Source organism: Prenolepis imparis, unplaced genomic scaffold (assembly GCF_030444845.1).
Source record: "Prenolepis imparis isolate NDT839.2.m4 unplaced genomic scaffold, iyPreImpa1.0 SCAF_3, whole genome shotgun sequence".
Classification (NCBI taxonomy): Eukaryota; Metazoa; Arthropoda; class Insecta; order Hymenoptera; family Formicidae; genus Prenolepis; species Prenolepis imparis.
The window spans coordinates 6,305,470-6,323,187 of NW_028141161.1; the positions used below are offsets into that span (position 1 = coordinate 6,305,470).

Below are 17,718 nucleotides of genomic sequence, written 5' to 3' on the forward strand. Positions count from 1 at the left end.
AAAGTTGATTTTAATGTTTATGAGTGTAATTCATATATATATATATATATATATATATATATATTCATATATATATATATATATGTATAAAATATATTTAGGTATAAAGTTATTTTCAATAATTTTTCAAAAATTTTAATAAATTATATTTTATATAATTATGACTTTATAGCTTAAAATGTTTTAATACGTTTCAAAAAAGCCAAAATATGAGGATTATGGTTCTCCATACAAACAATAAAAATATATCATATTTTGCATCATTTATATTAAAAGATATAAACTTTTAATATAAACAGAAAATTATTTTCAATTGCGCACAATTGTTGAATTAATATTCTATTCTATAAAAGTCTGTTCTCATGCAATAGAAGTAGAAATAAAATATCATGATATGTCAAATTTCAAAGAGAGCGCCAAAATGTCGCCAAAGAAGATGGCCGATCCCCCGCCGCGCCAGTCTCGGTCCCCTCGCCGTAAAACTAAGGGTGCCGTCCCATGGACGTCGGAATAATCGGAAAACGGAATCGGAAAGGTGGAATGGTGGGGAACTAACCAATCGGAATTATTCCGTTCCGATTTTTCACAGCTGGGTTCCCCATGGTGATTATTTTTCGGAACAGACCAGTGTGTGCGTGAACTTACCGGATAGTAGGTTATGTACGTTTTCAACTTCTGCAAAAGTGTTCATAAATATCTGTCACTTAAGAGAGAGTGTTGTGATAAAGTTGCTGTTTTATATATTTTGATTAAAAAAGGGGAATGTGATGTCGTTTGTAAGTATTGTAATTATGATATGTATGCTGAGTTATGTTAGATTATAATTTTAATTTAATAATAGAGTCATACATTTCTAACATTTATACAATATGCTTATAGTAGTTAAAATTCAATTACTTTATTTATTTGTATGATGTCATTTATTTATTATTATTAGAAAACAAAATGTGGCTACTGCGGATGGGTGTTGAAAATGGATGTTCTTTACCAACATTCCTGTTTTGCTAATTACGACGAAGCATGTCATGTTCTAAATGTTGATGAGGCTGGAAAAGTTATTATGATAAGTATGAAAAATTGTACATAATATTGTAGTATAGTAATTGTAATTATATATAGTATATTAGCACACAAAAATTTTTTTCGTTATGCTCAATAGTAAATTTCCATTCTTATTGTTTAGATAAAAATATAACGGAGACATTAGCTTGTGAAAGTATAACAGATAATGTAACAGAGGATGTAACAGAGAATGAAAATAATACTTTAGAAACACAAGACATAGATGAAGAGTTGATAAGTATAGTTCAACAACGACCAGCCTTGTATGATCATCGTATACCACTTCAAGAAAGAACTAAACTAAAGAAAAAAGATCTATGGCAAGAAGTCAGTAATTGTATAGGAGGTAAATTTATGATTCAATATACTGCATTTCTCTTATTAAATTATCACTTGCTCCCTGCAAGCGCCTTCGTTCTTCGTTAAAAATTTGACGTACCCAAAATCGTCGTTGGTTCTGCTGCTTTTCTCTCTTTTTCATTATTTTATAAATAGTGAAAGCTTTCAGCAGCTGTCTTCTTTGAAATTCTTGTTGCCAAAATAACTGTGGAGTACTTTGCCACTTCACTATCATTTTTGTAAGAAGTAATCGAGCTGTTTTTGCTTTCATTTTTTAATTTTTATTATCAAATAAACCTATAAACAAAATGTAATATATTATTTTTAATATAAATTACTGCTATTATAAAATATACTTGTTATAAAATACTATGTACTAATATTATTTACTACATTCATTATTTTATTATATTAATTACCCAGGTATAATATAAGATTTTACTTCTTCTTTTGTGACAAGGAACAGATTGTCTTGACTATTCAGATTTTCAAATATTAGATTTTGTATAACACTTTTGCAGAAGTTGAAAACGCACATAACCTATTGTACTATCCGGTAAGTTCACGCACACACTGGTCTGTTCCGAAAAATAATCACCATGGGGAACCCAGCTGTGAAAAATCGGAACGGAATAATTCCGATTGGTTAGTTCCCCACCATTCCACCTTTCCGATTCCGTTTTCCGATTATTCCGACGTCCATGGGACGGCACCCTAACTTTACGCTCCGTCCAGATATATTCATACGTCCATGCCTTTATCTATAATCTTTCATATCATATGACATGTTACTATAGAAAATAAAATTTGTATAATTCGCAATTTATCGGTTTAAAAATAATTTTAATGGATTTCTGATCGAGTATGCCTCTTGTCCCTGTCCCTGTGACGATCTCTTTCCCGTTCATGATCGTCTGGTCTCTTGCGAGATGATTCCTTAACCGGTGGAGTTTCTTCTTCCTCTGATGATTCGATACCGTCATCCATATCGTCCTCTAATGCTGATATATTCGCCTCTGTTCAACATAAATGATTACATTTACATAAAGAGAAGTATGACTAAATCATATTATATCCTTTAGTAAGAAATATTTAAATACTGTACCTAGCTCGTTATTCTCTTCTAAAACATATCTCTTTTATCCTGGGTAAGATAATGTCGCAAGATCTTTCTTCCCTGAGAAGACTGTCGATGAATTCGTCCATATGTACGACCTCAAATATACCCTGCTTGTTCTGCATCCTGAGCTTTCTGTTATCATTGCCCAGACAGCACAGAATATCCAATGGACGTCCAGTTTTGGTTTTTATTTAGTCCAAATGTCCATGGATATAATATGAATGTTTTAAGAATATCCATTATTAGACGTTCAAAGTATTATTATATTTAGACGTTTTAAAAACATTCATTTTACGTACAGCACAGAACATTTCATTTACATTGCAGCAATATTATAATCTTACAAGTTGCAACGTAATATTGGAGAGACATTATAAGAACATGTAACTGTAATATTTTAAACGAAATATTACTGTAACATTCCAAAAATATTATAAAAACAGTATTCATTAATTATTAGTTCTTTTATTTATCGCTATGTGACGCACGAGGCGCTATCTTTCCCGTATTTAAGATTTGTTATGAGAATTATATATAAAGCTTGCAAATATTGAATATTAAGATTATATAATACCCGAATATCTAAGTATTACGGATAAACAAAATGAACTTACACAGTTTCAACAATTTTTTTTCTTGTTTCTTTTGGATGTTTGCAAGATTTCTGCAATTTTTTGATGCTGTATGTGTACTAAAATAAGTAAGGTATATTCAGTACTCTAAACTCTAAACATATAAATTTACATATATACCTACACCTATCTACTATAAAATATACGTTCAATGTTCGAAGCAGGTCCAATTTTAGTTCGTTTCATCCTTAAAATGGACATGTTTCGATTGTCCAGAAAAGTAACACTGGACATTTCTAAAATGTCCTAAAGATGTCGAAGGCTCTAATATGGATGTTATAAATACGTACAAAACGTCCAATATGTACATTTTTAATACGTTTTTAAAACGTCACTGTGCTGTCTGGGTGAATAATGGTTCGAGATATTTGTAACAGTCCAGAGAAGAGCCAGTTAATCTCATGTACAGTGCACCCAACGCGCGAACGTATTTAAACTCTTCGTTTTTTATAAACTCGACTATGATGTCTTTCTCAGGCTGTATTTGAAGCATTTTTAGTATGAGACACAGAAACGGCGTGGGCTTCACATTGCCACCGTACACTCCTCCTACAAACCTCAATTCCCTCGCCTTATCAACCAGCAATTCCGCTGTCAGGGCGAAACATTCTTCCTTCCAGTATTTAGAGTCGTATATCCGAGATCTAATGATCTTTTCCACCAAATATTGCGGATTCGTTCCCCGAATAAATTTAGCATCTTCCACGGTGCGATTCGCCATTTTCAAATTTTCCTGCGGAACTTCGGTAAGAGGTCACCACAAGGCGCCGGGATGCAGCTATTCGCAATAGCAGAGAGAAGAATGAGAGAGGTCACGCCGTTGTTTTTCGTCAAACGCTTTTTCTCTGCAATACACTAACGTCACGTACATCCATTTTACGGCCGCTTGGAACTACATGGCCACATCCACTTTCGATCCTATGGTAAAACAACCAATTGGTTCATGTCCGTGCTACATCCACTTTTCGATTAAAATCTAAAATCATTGTTTGACGCATATGTATCTGCACATTTTATATCCATAAATTATAGATAAAAAATACATTTTGTGTATATATAAATTAATTAAAATATATATATATTTTATATTTTTATGCGATATTTTTCATTTTAACAATATATATATACTACGCGCACGCGGATAAATATGTTATATATAAAAAATTAAAATAATAAAAGTAAAATTTTATATATATATATAATTTTACTGAATTAAAAAGACATCACGACATCAGACATAAATCGGATGATTTTTATGATATGTAATCCAAATTTTAATTACCTATCTAATTAAAAATTATCCGATTTATGTCGTGTTTGGTGTCATTTTAATCGCAAAAATCTCACTAATCCATTAGAATTATTTTTAAACCGATTATATGCGAAATACAAAAATATTATTTTCTATAGTAACGTGACATACGATATGAAAGATTATATTTAAAGGCAGCCTCGCGAGAGAGACTTCGGAACTCTTTGATGATACGTCATCTCGCTCGCTCTTTATTCGTTCTCGCTCTCGCTTTGACGGCATCGAGAAGCTCGACTTATCTACAATAATCACGATTGTAAACATCGTATACATAAAATGTAAAACTTTTAATTTGCATTTTATCGGTTTGGAAATAATTTTAATGGACTAGTGAGATTTTTACGATTAAAATGACACCAAACATGACATAAATCGGATGATTTTTAATTATTCAGTATTAAAATTTTGATTATATTTTTAATTAAATATTATCCGATTTATGTCATGTTTAAATTATTTCCAAACCGATAAAATGCAAATTAAAAGTTTTACATTTTATGTATACGATGTTTACAATCGTGATTATTGTAGATAAGTCGAGCTTCTCGATGCCGTCAAAGCGAGAGCGAGAACGAATAAAGAGCGAGCGAGATGACGTATCATCAAAGAGTTCCGAAGTCTCTCTCGCGAGGCTCCCTTTAAATATAATCTTTCATATCGTATGTCACGTTACTATAGAAAATAATATTTTTGTATTTCGCATATAATCGGTTTAAAAATAATTCTAATGGATTAGTGAGATTTTTGCGATTAAAATGACACCAAACACGACATAAATCGGATAATTTTTAATTAAATAGGTAATTAAAATTTGGATTACATATCATATAAAAATCATCCGATTTATGTCCGATGTCGTGATGTCTTTTTAATTCAGTAAAATTATATATATATATAAAATTTTACTTTTACTATTTTAATTTTTTATATATAACATATATTTATCCGCGTGCGCGTAGTATATATATATTGTTAAAATGAAAAATATCGTATAAAAATATAAAATATATATATATTTTAATTAATTTATATATACACAAAATGTATTTTTTATCTATAAAATTTATGGATATAAAATGTGCAGATACATATGCGTCAAACAATGATTTTAATCGAAAAGTGGATGTAGCACGGACATGAATCAATTGGTTGTTTTATCATAGGATCGAAAGTGGATGTGGCCATGTAGTTCCAAGCGGCCGTAAAATGGATGTACGTGACGCTAGTGTACTGCAGAGAAAAAGCGTTTGACGAAAAACAGCGGCGTGGCCTCTCTCAGGGTGCCGTCACATGGGGCGTAACTTGCGTAAGCGTAACCAGCGGATCGCCAATCACCGAGTTATTCCGATAGAGCCCTTCATCGAGCTCTATCGGATGTCACGTCTGGGTGATCTTCCTTCTCTCTCTATGCCTAGGCTAGTGAGAAAACGGGCGCCCTCTATTTTTGTGAGGCAACCTGCTTACACCGGCTATACCTCTGGGACGCCGAGAGCTAGGACCGAAGTTACGGATCTAGGGAATGTTGTAGGTCACAGGAGTGGGGTATTAGTTACTAGTTGGGAGTATCGAATCTATTAGCGATATCTTCGATGTCGTTTAAAATAGTTATGACTTGATCGAAAGTTATTTTACCATTCAAATATTCATAGATCAAATTGAGTATTAATTGGTAAATTGTATTGCAAATTAAGCCTTGAAGTTGTTTATTCATCTGGATGATAATAATAATTCAGGGGCTAATTAATAAAATGAATTTGATATTTATTTAATCGTCTGTGAATTCGACGCTTATTTGAGCACCAGGGATATGAAGATTATCTAAGCAGACTATGAGTTGATCGATATCAATAGTTCCTTCTAAAACGTCAGTTAGTAGCCCGATAATTATATTTATAATTGAATTTGCATCATCGTTTGTTAATCCTTGGACGTCTAATTCAGTAGATCTGGGTAGCATTTGAATTAATTGGTAGAGGCAATGATGAGAATAATATATTTATAATGAGTTAGATAAGGATTATCGTGAGATAACATGAAGGGGAACTAGAGAGAGTGAGATATCAATATCCGATACGTCTATTCATTTGGTTTTAAATATGAATTCAAAAGGAAGGTCGATGGTTAAGGAGAATGTCTTCGGGCATACGAAGGATGCCTGTCGTCGACGATGGAAATAACGTAGGGTGTTGATGGGAGCTTTGTCACCAGGCACTATCGCTGGGTGCTCGACAACGAAAGGAAGTTGAGGAAATGGCAGAAAGTTGCTTGTGCCTACGGTAAAAGTATGCGTTGCAACTATAGGTAAAATGAGGATTGGACCACGTCCAGAGCGAAATTAATTCTAGAATTCTATTTAAGAATTCTTACGCGATATATTGTCTCTTGTTATCGATATTATTAGGCGAGAGAAGGTAATGAGAAGTTGTCTTCGGGCATACGAAGGATGCCTATCGTCGACAATGGAAATAACGCAGGGTGTTGAGGGGAGCTTTGTCACCAGGCACTATCGCTGGGTGCTCGACAACGACGGGATGCTGAGGAAATGGTAGAGAGTCGTATGGACTTACGAAAGGTACGTCCAACGGCTAGAGGTAAAATGTGGATTGGACGACGTCCGAGTGATATCAAGAGTACTGTTTCTACACGTTAATATTGCTAGTTTCTGATATTGATACCTTGAATAAATTATGGAAAGGTAGTTAGATTCTAATTTGATAAATACCGATTGACAACGGGAAACTGTTAGCTGCATGCAATGCTTAACAGTGGATTTCGTTTATTTGTTTTAGGAGAAGGTAGTGATTGAAAGAGAATTGTCAGTCTAACGTAACTTAGAATTAAAATTGGCGTGTTAAATAGTCTGGGTAATTATAAGTACTTACCTTGTGATAGACTGTGAACTTCAGGCAGTGGATCGTAATACGCTCGTTCGCCTTCTTCCCTTCTCTAGGACCTCGGTCGCGGGATGTTTGGCAAAATCAACGTATTCGAGTTTTGAAGCACAAGAGTTCTTTATTTAACTTTTACTTTATAATTCTATGCGCGACTAACAAATTGGGTATGTCTACGCAGTTGACGGCAAACGCGTGACTTTATACAGAGTATCGTAAGGCTACAGAAATGATGTACTGTAGAGCTACGGTAGGATCTCGATAATGAGATGCCGTAGAGTTACGGTGAGATGCTAATGATGGTATGCCGCCATGAAGTTAAGAATTAAGGGTTTATATACCCATCAAATCGAGAAAAATCTGAGTGTCGTGTGCAATTCCCTTTTGGTGGGGATTTCTAAGAAAGACGTTTTCTTGGAATATGTCACAATAAATTGTACTAAGAGGTCACGATACGGTGACCCGCAGGAGCGAACGCTCTAGGTGTCAACTATCAATTTACGAGTTTTAGATAATCTGGACCGGATATCGAAGTTAGGCGGTGAGCTTGAGATGAGGAGCGACGATTCCAAGAAGTGTCTAATTTATTATTCTTTTGTGGTTTGAACGCTAGCATCCGATAACGCGAGGGAGATAACGGACGGAAGCGGCTTGTCACCTACGATCGGCACTTAATTACTTGCTGATTATGAGCTGATTTTAGAGAGGTCTGCGCATAGATACATGTTAAAGTTTCTTGTAGTTCGCCAAATATTCATTTGTACGTTTATGGAATCATTTCTTATATAATTTATTTTATATTATTAGTTAGAATTCTTAATGATTGATAATTTATAATAAAACTTGAGTTTAATGCAATAGGGTAAGATTAGGTTATTTCTAAATTATAGAATTATGATTCCATAACGTAATATCGAGACTTCCTTGTTCTCGTTTGACTTAATTCTGTAATAAAATATTCTCTTTAATTATATCCACTTGGGCCTTATTTATAAGTCTCTTCATTTAATAATTTACTCAATAAATCTTAATAATCTTGGGTTCGTTATCGAAATCATTTAATGACTGAAATAAGGCTTCGTAAATATAATTGCGGATGAAATCTTAAAATATTAAGTGTTTGAACACTTTTAGTAATTCATCGAATGCTTGTCGCAGGCTTGTCGTTACAATGCATCGCAAGATAAGGATTTATGGAACCTTCCTCATAATAATTCTGTCAATGATTAAAATACTTCTAAAACTCATTACTATAAGTCTTAAATCGTTAAGTAAAGTTCGACAAGTTATTATGTTTCTGATTCCATAAATAATATTATTATATTGTTTAATTAATATTGAATATTCATATATAGGTGGGTTAGTCATGATTAAAATATATTCTTATTGCTAAGGGTTAGTTTCATATAATAACAACTGGTTAGTTGAAGTATACGCTCAGGGGTCTCGGATGACGTTTGATTGGTCGGATCGCTAGTTCCTGGTAGCGGCTAGTTAGAACTAGATAACTGGAGACCCTAGATTTGGTATGGTTAGTAATTAATAATATAAATGCTTGATTTTAGTCTAAACAATTATATGTAAAGAGGAAAATCATTAATTATCCTTAAATTTTAAGTATTGGCGCAGGAAAAACAGTAGCGCGCAAAAATATGGTTTCGCGAAAATGACGGGACGTTACACGGAATAACTCGGTGATTGGCGATCCGCTGGTTACGCTTACGCAAGTTACGTCCCATGTGACGGCACCCTCATTCTTCTCTCTGATTTCGCTTTACAATCTAGAGTCCCTATAGAATCCCTATAGAATCCCTATAGAATCCCTATAGAGTCCCTAGTGAGTCCCTAGTCTCTTCTAGGAACTCTAATGACACAAATCGACACTGCGGTTTCCCTCATGATTGATGATATTCATGCCAAAGACTCATAGTCAAAAATTTAGTATATATTCGTGATCTATATAAGAAGTTGTGTATAAACAAAAAACGAATATGGACTTGACTTATCAAAATCCTAGCTTGTCTATTGAGTACTTACTCGGTCAATTAAATACAGCCAGACAAGAGATTAATAATTTAAGGTACTTTGAAAAAAGTTGTTCGTTTTAATCATGTATACGTATATGTTATATATATTACGTTGCATACAATATCAATATACTTATTTTATTTAATTATATTTTGTTTCTATTGATGTTTTATTATTATACATATAAGTTCATTTTTGTGTTTATACATTAATCTTGTATTTAGCACAAATATGATCTGCGATTAGCATAGGATATTTTATGTTATCTTATTGCATATATATATAAAACTTTATTATCTGATAGATGGTCAGATTTAGTGCTAAATATGAGATTATTATAAAATTATATTAGCCGAAAAGGGAGGGGATATTAAAAATTGAAATTTATTATAAGTTGACTTTATTTAAATTATTTATTAAGACAACACATTTGAACAGAAAATTTGTTCATTAGAAAACAAGTGAAAGGTCTACGGTATATACTTGATAAAGACGTTGATAATATTAAACGCGTCTTGGAGTTGCAAAAACATGCGGAAGCCTTTTCACATTCCAAGCTAATAACTTTAGAAGAAGCAAAACCTGGTACAAGTAAAGATCAAGACATTCTCAAATTAAAACCCATTGGTGTTATTTCTACTTGGTTTCCCAACAAGAGGGCAACCCCACGACAATCTGGAATATGTGGAAAAGTTCCAGGGAAATTAACACTTTATAATTCTGTATTTACAAATCCGGATCATGCGTTACAGGGTTTACAGGATTTTTCACACATGTGGTAAGAATAGCATAATTTTATAAAAAAAAATAATGTTAATGTTATTGATGAAACAGATAATAATTTTTGCCTTCTCTTTTCATAGGATTTTATTCCATTTTCATAGAAATGATTCAACGCATACTCGTGCAAAAGTTGCACCACCACGATTGAATGGGATAAAAACAGGAGTATTTTCTACACGTTCTCCACATAGGCCATGTCCCATCGGCCTAAGTTTAGTTAAAATTCTAAAAATTGAGAATTATACAATTTATTTTGAAGGTGTCGATATGGTTAATCAGACCCCTGTTCTAGACATAAAACCGTATATACCACAGTATGATAGCCCATTACATATTGAGAAATTAAGTAATAGACTAAGAGAGAATAATACAAATGTCTCAGACACGTTTCACAATACAGAAGAAACCATTAACTTAAGTGAAAACCAACCAGTTGAGCTTAACAATGATGATACAAACACCAACAGTGGCGGACAAGCTGAATTTGATATTTCCAGAGATGAGGAAATAGCTTTGAGGCTCCAGGCAGAAGAATTTCAAGCGTATCCAAATCTTGATGCCTATGATATTACAAGACAACCTGCTCAACTGATGGAAGCTTATGCTAATAATGCTACTTCATTACAAACTGATACTACAAATATTATGCATACAGAAACATCGCAAGATAGGACACCTGATATGAGATTAAATTTAGATAATGCTATTGAACAGAATGCTGAAATATCAATAGCCGAATCGCAAACAGATTCTATTAGCGATTTGAATAGCAGGTTACATGATGTAGATCTAAATAATCCTAGCAATACCGATTCAACGTACATAGAGAGAGATAATAATGAAATATATTATACTGAGAATCAGTTTTTACGCAATTCTAGACTGTTGGACGGAGCAGATGGTCCGAGTACAGTTTGCGGTACAGATATAGATTTAGTTAATCATATGTTGCACGCAAGAGTCGACAATTCTCCTGTAAGGATGGGAATACGTGAAGCGCCTGATGGAGAGGAAGGACTCGAGTCTCAAAGTTTGACACCATCGCGAACTTTGCCGGATATTCACGCAGCGACAGCCGTGTCGTCTGTGCCGAATGTGAATACGGCGACAGGAGAAGGTAACTTTTCCGAAATAAGGGTACCAAACTGGATTATGCAACCTCGTACTACAACATTGTCAGTAATTTTCAATGAACGTGCATTGATGCAATTAAATGAGATCTCAGATGACAAAGTTGACGAACAAAAACAAGCTATAGAAAATGTACTGAGAGAAGATCCTAGATCGGTGTATTTGAGGCAAAGATGGGGTAGTCAATTTTACACTTTTTTAATATACGATCTGCACATCACGTGTAGATTTGACGATAGTAGAGGTATCGTTACTGTATTCCAAGTGCGACATGCGGGTCGTACTTGCGATTGCGGTGAGCCTGAATGGCAGTGCTTAGGACACTCTCCTTTATCTTAATCTTTATATATTATACGGATGAGATATAAGCAAACATTTTTTGGGAAATAAGAGAGAGAGAGGAGCAAAAAAATACTATTCCTATATCGAGATTTAGCATAATGAATTTATGTAAATTTCCATTTTTAAAAGTCTTGTAAAATAATTTTACTTTTTATATAATAATTATTTAAATATTGTCAACGGTCATACCACGTTGTTAAAGCACTACATAATAATTATTTTAGCTAACAGAATATTTATTATAATAATGAATGTAATGAAATGTTTTACGATTTAACTTTAATGTAAATGTACAAGTTCCTACTTTTGTTATATTCAATTATTACTTAAATTTATACTGTAAAGAATTTATACCAAGTAACAAAAAAGGAAAAAAAGAGAAGTGCATATATTTTATGCATTTTATATAAAATTGGAAAAACGATAATAGAGAATAATAATATAATAGAGAATGATAATATAGATAATAATAATGATAATAAAGAATATCTAATTTTTTTTCTTTTTTGGTATAAGGATGGTGATTCTGTAATATTCTGTGAATATCTATATATATTTATTTATGTATACATTCGTATAGTAGAATCTGCACCTGCGGAAAATATCCATGGTTCAATAGGATGGAACATGACATCCAAAATACCAAAATCATTATATGATTCATGGTTACACAATCTTTTCAGTGGCACAATTAACGGATTTTGTAAAAGATCACTGAAAAAAGTATACAACGATTAAATATACAGATATGCAAAAAGAATGCTCATATTGACTATATCTTACTTGTACACCATTCCATGAGACACAATAAGTCCCCTATCATCAGCTCCAGAGGCGAATAGAGGATATCGTTTGTGAAATGCTACTGCACGTACACCAGTTCCATGTAATCGCAATGTTTGATAAGGTTTAGTACTCAAATCCAAATCGAACCAAAGCATTTTGCGATCGTACGTTGCTACCAAGACATTATCACCTCCTAAGAAAATTTTTATTGACGATCATGCATTAAGAAACCATGTATAATTGATACAAGATATGTAAATATAATTTACCAGGATGAATAGCCATTGTTGATATCCACTGTGAATTGGATAATAATTTTTTAACCATTTCCTGTTTTACAAGATCATATATCCTCACGTTTCTTTGGGTCTAAAAAAGAAAAAGGTAAATAAAATAACTTATTTAAAAAAAGATTTAAGTATTAATTTTTTAGCAAATTACTATTACTTACTGCAACGAATAAATACGGTCTAATTGGATGAAATAACACACATTGTATTAATCCCTTTGATTTACTAAAAGGCAATTGAGATTTCCGCTTTGACAACTGATTTATTAACACTGATCTATTTTGGCCATCTGGCATTACAGCAGCAAAATAATCTCCTTTTCCATGCCAAGTTACTTGTTTTACAGTTTTAAAGTTATTTAAAATTATCCTAATTCCAATGGTCCAATGTTCTTTTTCTACTTGCTCCCACTGTACTGCACTTTGTACTCTGTCACTTACTAATATCATATAACATACATTAATTTCATACACATATACAATCTTGTCCAAAGAAAGAAAACTTATATAGATATACAGGATGGGCCATTTTAATCAATCCACGCGAATATCTTTTGAACAATGCATTTTAGAGAAAAATGTTTCATACAAAAGTTTTTTGACTTCGAGGGGAACATAAGAAGGTGTCATTGGTTTGACTTTGGATAGTCGTTTGAAGGTTACACGAAGGTCATCTTCGATTTCTTAAATGGAAACCCCTATTTTTCAATGCATATTCTTGTAACTTATCTGGAGAGTTTTCCAAAACACTATAATAAAATGTTCTTCCGTTAAGTATCTTTCGAGTTATGAGGCTTGAAGTTAACAATTTTTTTGACAAAATGTAAAATATCTTGTAAAATATTCAGAGTTTTCGGTAATCTTATCTTAATACTTTTATGCAAGGAATAATGAGACCAATCAATTGGTGTAAAAAAAAACAATTGTTTAAAAAAAATTTATGTAATTTGCAACATGCAGCTGCGTACTTTTTCTTAAAAGCAACTATGTGTTTTCTTTACACCAATTGATTGGTCTCATTATTCCGTGCATAAAAAGTATTAAGATAAGATTACTGAAAACTGAATATTTTACAAGATATTTTACATTTTGTCAAAAAATTGTTAACTTCAAGCCTCATAACTCAAAAAGTACTTTATGAAAAAATACTTTATTATAGTGTTTTGAAAAGCTCTCGAGATAAGCTACAAGAATATTGAATGCGTTGAAAAATATGGGTTTCCATTTAAGAAGTTGAAGATGACGTTCGTGTGACTTTCAAACGACTATCCAAGGTCAAACCAATGACACCATCTTATGTCTCCCTCGAAGTCAAAAAACTTTTGTATGAAACATTTTTCTCTAAAATGCATTGTTCAAAAGATATTTGCATGGATTGATTAAAATGGCCCACCCTGTATATTTATATAATCTCTTTTTAAAAATTATTAAAAAAATGGACTATATAAACAATAATTGCTTTAATTATTGAATTATTGTTACCTATTTTTTCACTCTGTGGTATTATTTCCATAAGCTGATCAGTTTTGCTGATAACAAGATCATCTCCAACTCCTGGATTTATTAAAAGAACCTTTTTATCAGCTGCGACGGCTATCAATGATATAGCTCGGTTTGGACACCAGGCAACACTTCTAATAACACCACCACAGGGCACTGTTTTTAAGCATCTGCCTGTGTTCACTTCCCATACTGTAAAATAATACATCTCTTATATTCCACATGTAAAGTGTATAATTTATTAATACACATTACATAAAAATACCCATATTAATTATTAATAAATATAAATTAATACATATGTGATGAGCTAACTCACTCTTCAATAACATGTCATCTCCACCAGAAGCAATAAACTGACCACTTGGTTCTGCAGTAATACTTCTGACCATATCTGTATGGCCTTTAAATACCATGAACATTGTTGTTGGAAATGGTTGCAAATCTTTTGGACTGGGCAATTGTGGAACTAAAGCTTCAGGCTCTATTGTTAATCTCATCTTTAATGCTCTAGGGCATAGATACAGATCTAAACACCTCTGGAATCTTTCCTTGATATATCTAGAATATGCTGGTACTTCTCGAAGAGAACTGTACTTTTGCGGTATAAAGTGTAATTTTCTTTTCCATGGAGTTGTTTTCAATTTGTTCCATTCTTTAAGTTCTTTGTTATCAAATAGATATTCCAATGGAGGATTATAACTTTCTGCATGACCAGGTAAATGTCTTTTAGGTGCTGGAATATGCTTATGGATTCTACGCATTTCCTCTGCCTGATCATCAGACTGCCACAACATATAAAATTGTGGTCCCTCAATCTTTTCCCTATCCTTTTGCATCTCGGCAGTAGATTTCATCCAACCCATCTTGAGAGCATGTACCAATTTTGACACCTTCCTAGCTTCAACTTTAGATGGTAAGAAAGAACGTTTCTGTTCTGGAAATTTTCGAAGAGGCGTTTTCATTACTTCGGAGGTAAACCAATCCACCCATGGCTGTTTACAACATAAAATAAGAAAATTTTTCATATATAATACATAACAATACATCCTAAAATTAAATTATTGTAAGTATAGCTTACCGCATATTCATCAAATTGAACATCGGGTACTTTTTGCTTTTGAATTCTTACAATTAAGTCTATATCTGCTTCACTTAATGTAATATTTTGACCACTTTGAGGATCTTTTATAGTTCTCCAAAAGTCAGGATCTTCCATTCTTTTCAAAAAGTTATCTAATTCATCACCCTTTTCTGGCTTTGGAATTTTTTTACCTTCCCAATTATAACCAAGATGATCATAATCATCGTACCATTTCATCGGTACATTCCCAATTGTGTTAGAAATATCTTCCTGATCAGAACTATCATACTCATATTCATCTTCATCACTAGGCATATTTTTAGTTTGTGTTTTCTTGCAGGAATCATCTTCATGTCCTGGTGATTCTGAGTTTTTAGAATTCTTATCATTTTTTAATGATATTTCTTTTCTTGTTGATATTGTAGCTTTAGATATTAGAGATTTTTTATCTTTATTCTTAATCTTTAATTTACTCTTGTTATCTTTTAACATAACTTGTGAATTCTCTTGTGTTCCTTTAGAAGAATTATTTATTGTTTCATTATCTTCTGAATCTTCAACATCTGTAGATTCATAATCTGACTCAAGTGTATTATTTTCGTCATCAGATTGAAATACAATGGGATCCTGCTCTTCATCTGAATCTATATCCGCATTATTCTCTACTTCTTCATCTGTGGTATCTTCATCATTGATATAAGATTCTAACAAATCGATGCTAGAATTCTAAAATGTTAAGAAATTATGTTTTATCATTACATTATATTAATAATTTTTATTTTGAACTAGATGTAATAAACAAGAATATAATGTTTAGACATAAGATGTGTAGATATACAAGATGTTATTTTTAAGTTAGTTTTGTCATATATCCTTTGATTATAACAAAAAATCTGTAAGTTGACTTTTGATGATTTTAGTTAACAAATTCCAACCTGCTTCCAAACTTTTGAACATGTGTGTACATAAATATAAAATATTTTTAATATAAAACATTAAAAAATTTTTTAAAATATATTATTTTATGAAAATAACAGGTAGACAATTATTTCGACCAAAAACTGGCATCAATATCTTTATTAATTAAATTATATTTTTTATTTCATTATATAATATTATTTTATATTATATAATAAAAAATAAAAATATATGTATATAGAATGTATAACAACAGACAATACCTTTGATATATCATTTTTAATTTCTTCATTTTGTCGTGATTTCTGATTAACCTGTTTTCTTTTTAAGACTTTCTTTCCCATTTTCCTTACTATTTATTGATGTGAAACTAGTTTAAGTACAAGTCATGTATATTATTATTCTACCAATCACGTATATTATTATTTCCTTTTTGGATATTCGTCTATTAAATAAAATATTGAGTAAAATATACAAAAACACGTGTACCATGTAAATGTAAAATTCGTTTTTGATTTGTGCTATAGAAAACTTATAGATAAGGCCACAGACTTCTATGGCCTTTCTGAAGAAGTTTGAAGTTTGAAGGGAACACACCAGATGGCGGATCCACAAGGCGAATCCATAAGAACCAATCAGAGTTTGACAATGACAAGTTCCTATATAGGACTCTTCTGATTGGTTCATCGTGCTAGTCACCCTAGACACCGGTTGATATGAGTGATTGTGTCCATTTGGATTTTGTCTCTTTAAAGAAAGATTCTTCTTTCCAGCAAGAAACATATAATACGATTTATATACGGTTATCAAATAGAACAATTTTCGGAATTCAAACATTTTTTATTCGATAGCCAATTGCATCATATTGTGTCAAAATCTATATGTTTTCTAGCTTAAAAGTTCTCATAATAATATATACTGCTGGAGTAAACCTTTTAACACCCTTTTGCAGTATAGCGAAAATGAGATTTTCGTGCCACCACTGTGTAAAGAAAAAAATAAGTTTCTTAGATTTCCGTAATGATTTTATAGTATATATCAAGGTTTTTGAGGTTGCTGAATAATCCGAATATGATATTAGAATTTCAAAATTCAAAATGGCGGATCTAAAATATTGATATATATTGATATAATATTTTTAATAAAATTTAAATAAATTATTATATTTTCAAGTGATTTCTTTCATCAGCAAAAAGTTTGATCCGCCATTTAGAATAACAAAATTATTCAGATGTATTTTGATTCAGCGAGCTCAACAATTAATTATTTAGAATACTCGATATATAACAATAATCCAACTATTTTTTGAAATATTTAATCCTCCATATATTGGATCCGCTATTTTAAATTTTGAAATTCTGATATCGGATTCAACGACCTCAAAAAAACCATAGAATACCAAAAGCTTTACACAGAGTAAATCAATTTTTTTTATCAGAGATTCGCTGATTAATTTTAATACATTTATTAGTATCATAGTCAAAAACATTGATTTTATATG

The 17,718-nt window shown here is 32.0% G+C and overlaps 3 protein-coding genes, 1 long non-coding RNA gene and 1 pseudogene across 5 annotated transcripts; 2 read left to right on the forward strand and 3 right to left on the reverse strand.

Moving 5' to 3' along the window:
- Positions 1-537: 537 nt before the first annotated feature.
- Positions 538-2,115, reverse strand: LOC145934003 (uncharacterized). Its single transcript, XR_014424971.1, has 4 exons — positions 1,821-2,115; positions 1,502-1,698; positions 898-1,046; positions 538-675 (listed from the first exon to the last, which is right to left on the reverse strand). It is a non-coding gene; the product is annotated as an uncharacterized LOC145934003 (long non-coding RNA).
- Positions 638-1,770, forward strand: LOC145934002 (uncharacterized). The gene is made up of 3 exons (XM_083034138.1): positions 638-776; positions 938-1,067; positions 1,184-1,770. The coding sequence occupies exons 1-3, from the start codon at positions 768-770 to the stop codon at positions 1,486-1,488; spliced, it is 444 nt and encodes a 147-aa protein (XP_082890264.1). The 5' UTR covers positions 638-767; the 3' UTR covers positions 1,489-1,770.
- Positions 2,116-2,244: 129 nt separating the features above from the next.
- On the reverse strand, positions 2,245-3,904 carry LOC145934324 (pre-mRNA-splicing factor 38 pseudogene; annotated as a pseudogene). The gene is made up of 3 exons (XR_014425011.1): positions 3,504-3,904; positions 2,507-2,665; positions 2,245-2,417 (listed from the first exon to the last, which is right to left on the reverse strand). The product of XR_014425011.1 is annotated as a pre-mRNA-splicing factor 38 pseudogene (transcript).
- Positions 3,905-9,279: 5,375 nt separating this feature from the next.
- LOC145933660 (tRNA (adenine(37)-N6)-methyltransferase) lies at positions 9,280-12,400 on the forward strand. Its single transcript, XM_083033613.1, has 3 exons — positions 9,280-9,436; positions 9,839-10,162; positions 10,248-12,400. Exons 1-3 carry the CDS (start codon positions 9,348-9,350, stop codon positions 11,635-11,637), a joined length of 1,803 nt encoding a protein of 600 aa, XP_082889739.1. The 5' UTR covers positions 9,280-9,347; the 3' UTR covers positions 11,638-12,400.
- Positions 12,201-16,753, reverse strand: LOC145933659 (ribosome biogenesis protein BOP1 homolog). The gene is made up of 8 exons (XM_083033612.1): positions 16,481-16,753; positions 15,297-16,025; positions 14,535-15,210; positions 14,198-14,407; positions 12,878-13,155; positions 12,696-12,795; positions 12,424-12,619; positions 12,201-12,354 (listed from the first exon to the last, which is right to left on the reverse strand). Exons 1-8 carry the CDS (start codon positions 16,559-16,561, stop codon positions 12,201-12,203), a joined length of 2,424 nt encoding a protein of 807 aa, XP_082889738.1. The 5' UTR covers positions 16,562-16,753.
- Between the last annotated feature and the right edge of the window lie 965 nt (positions 16,754-17,718).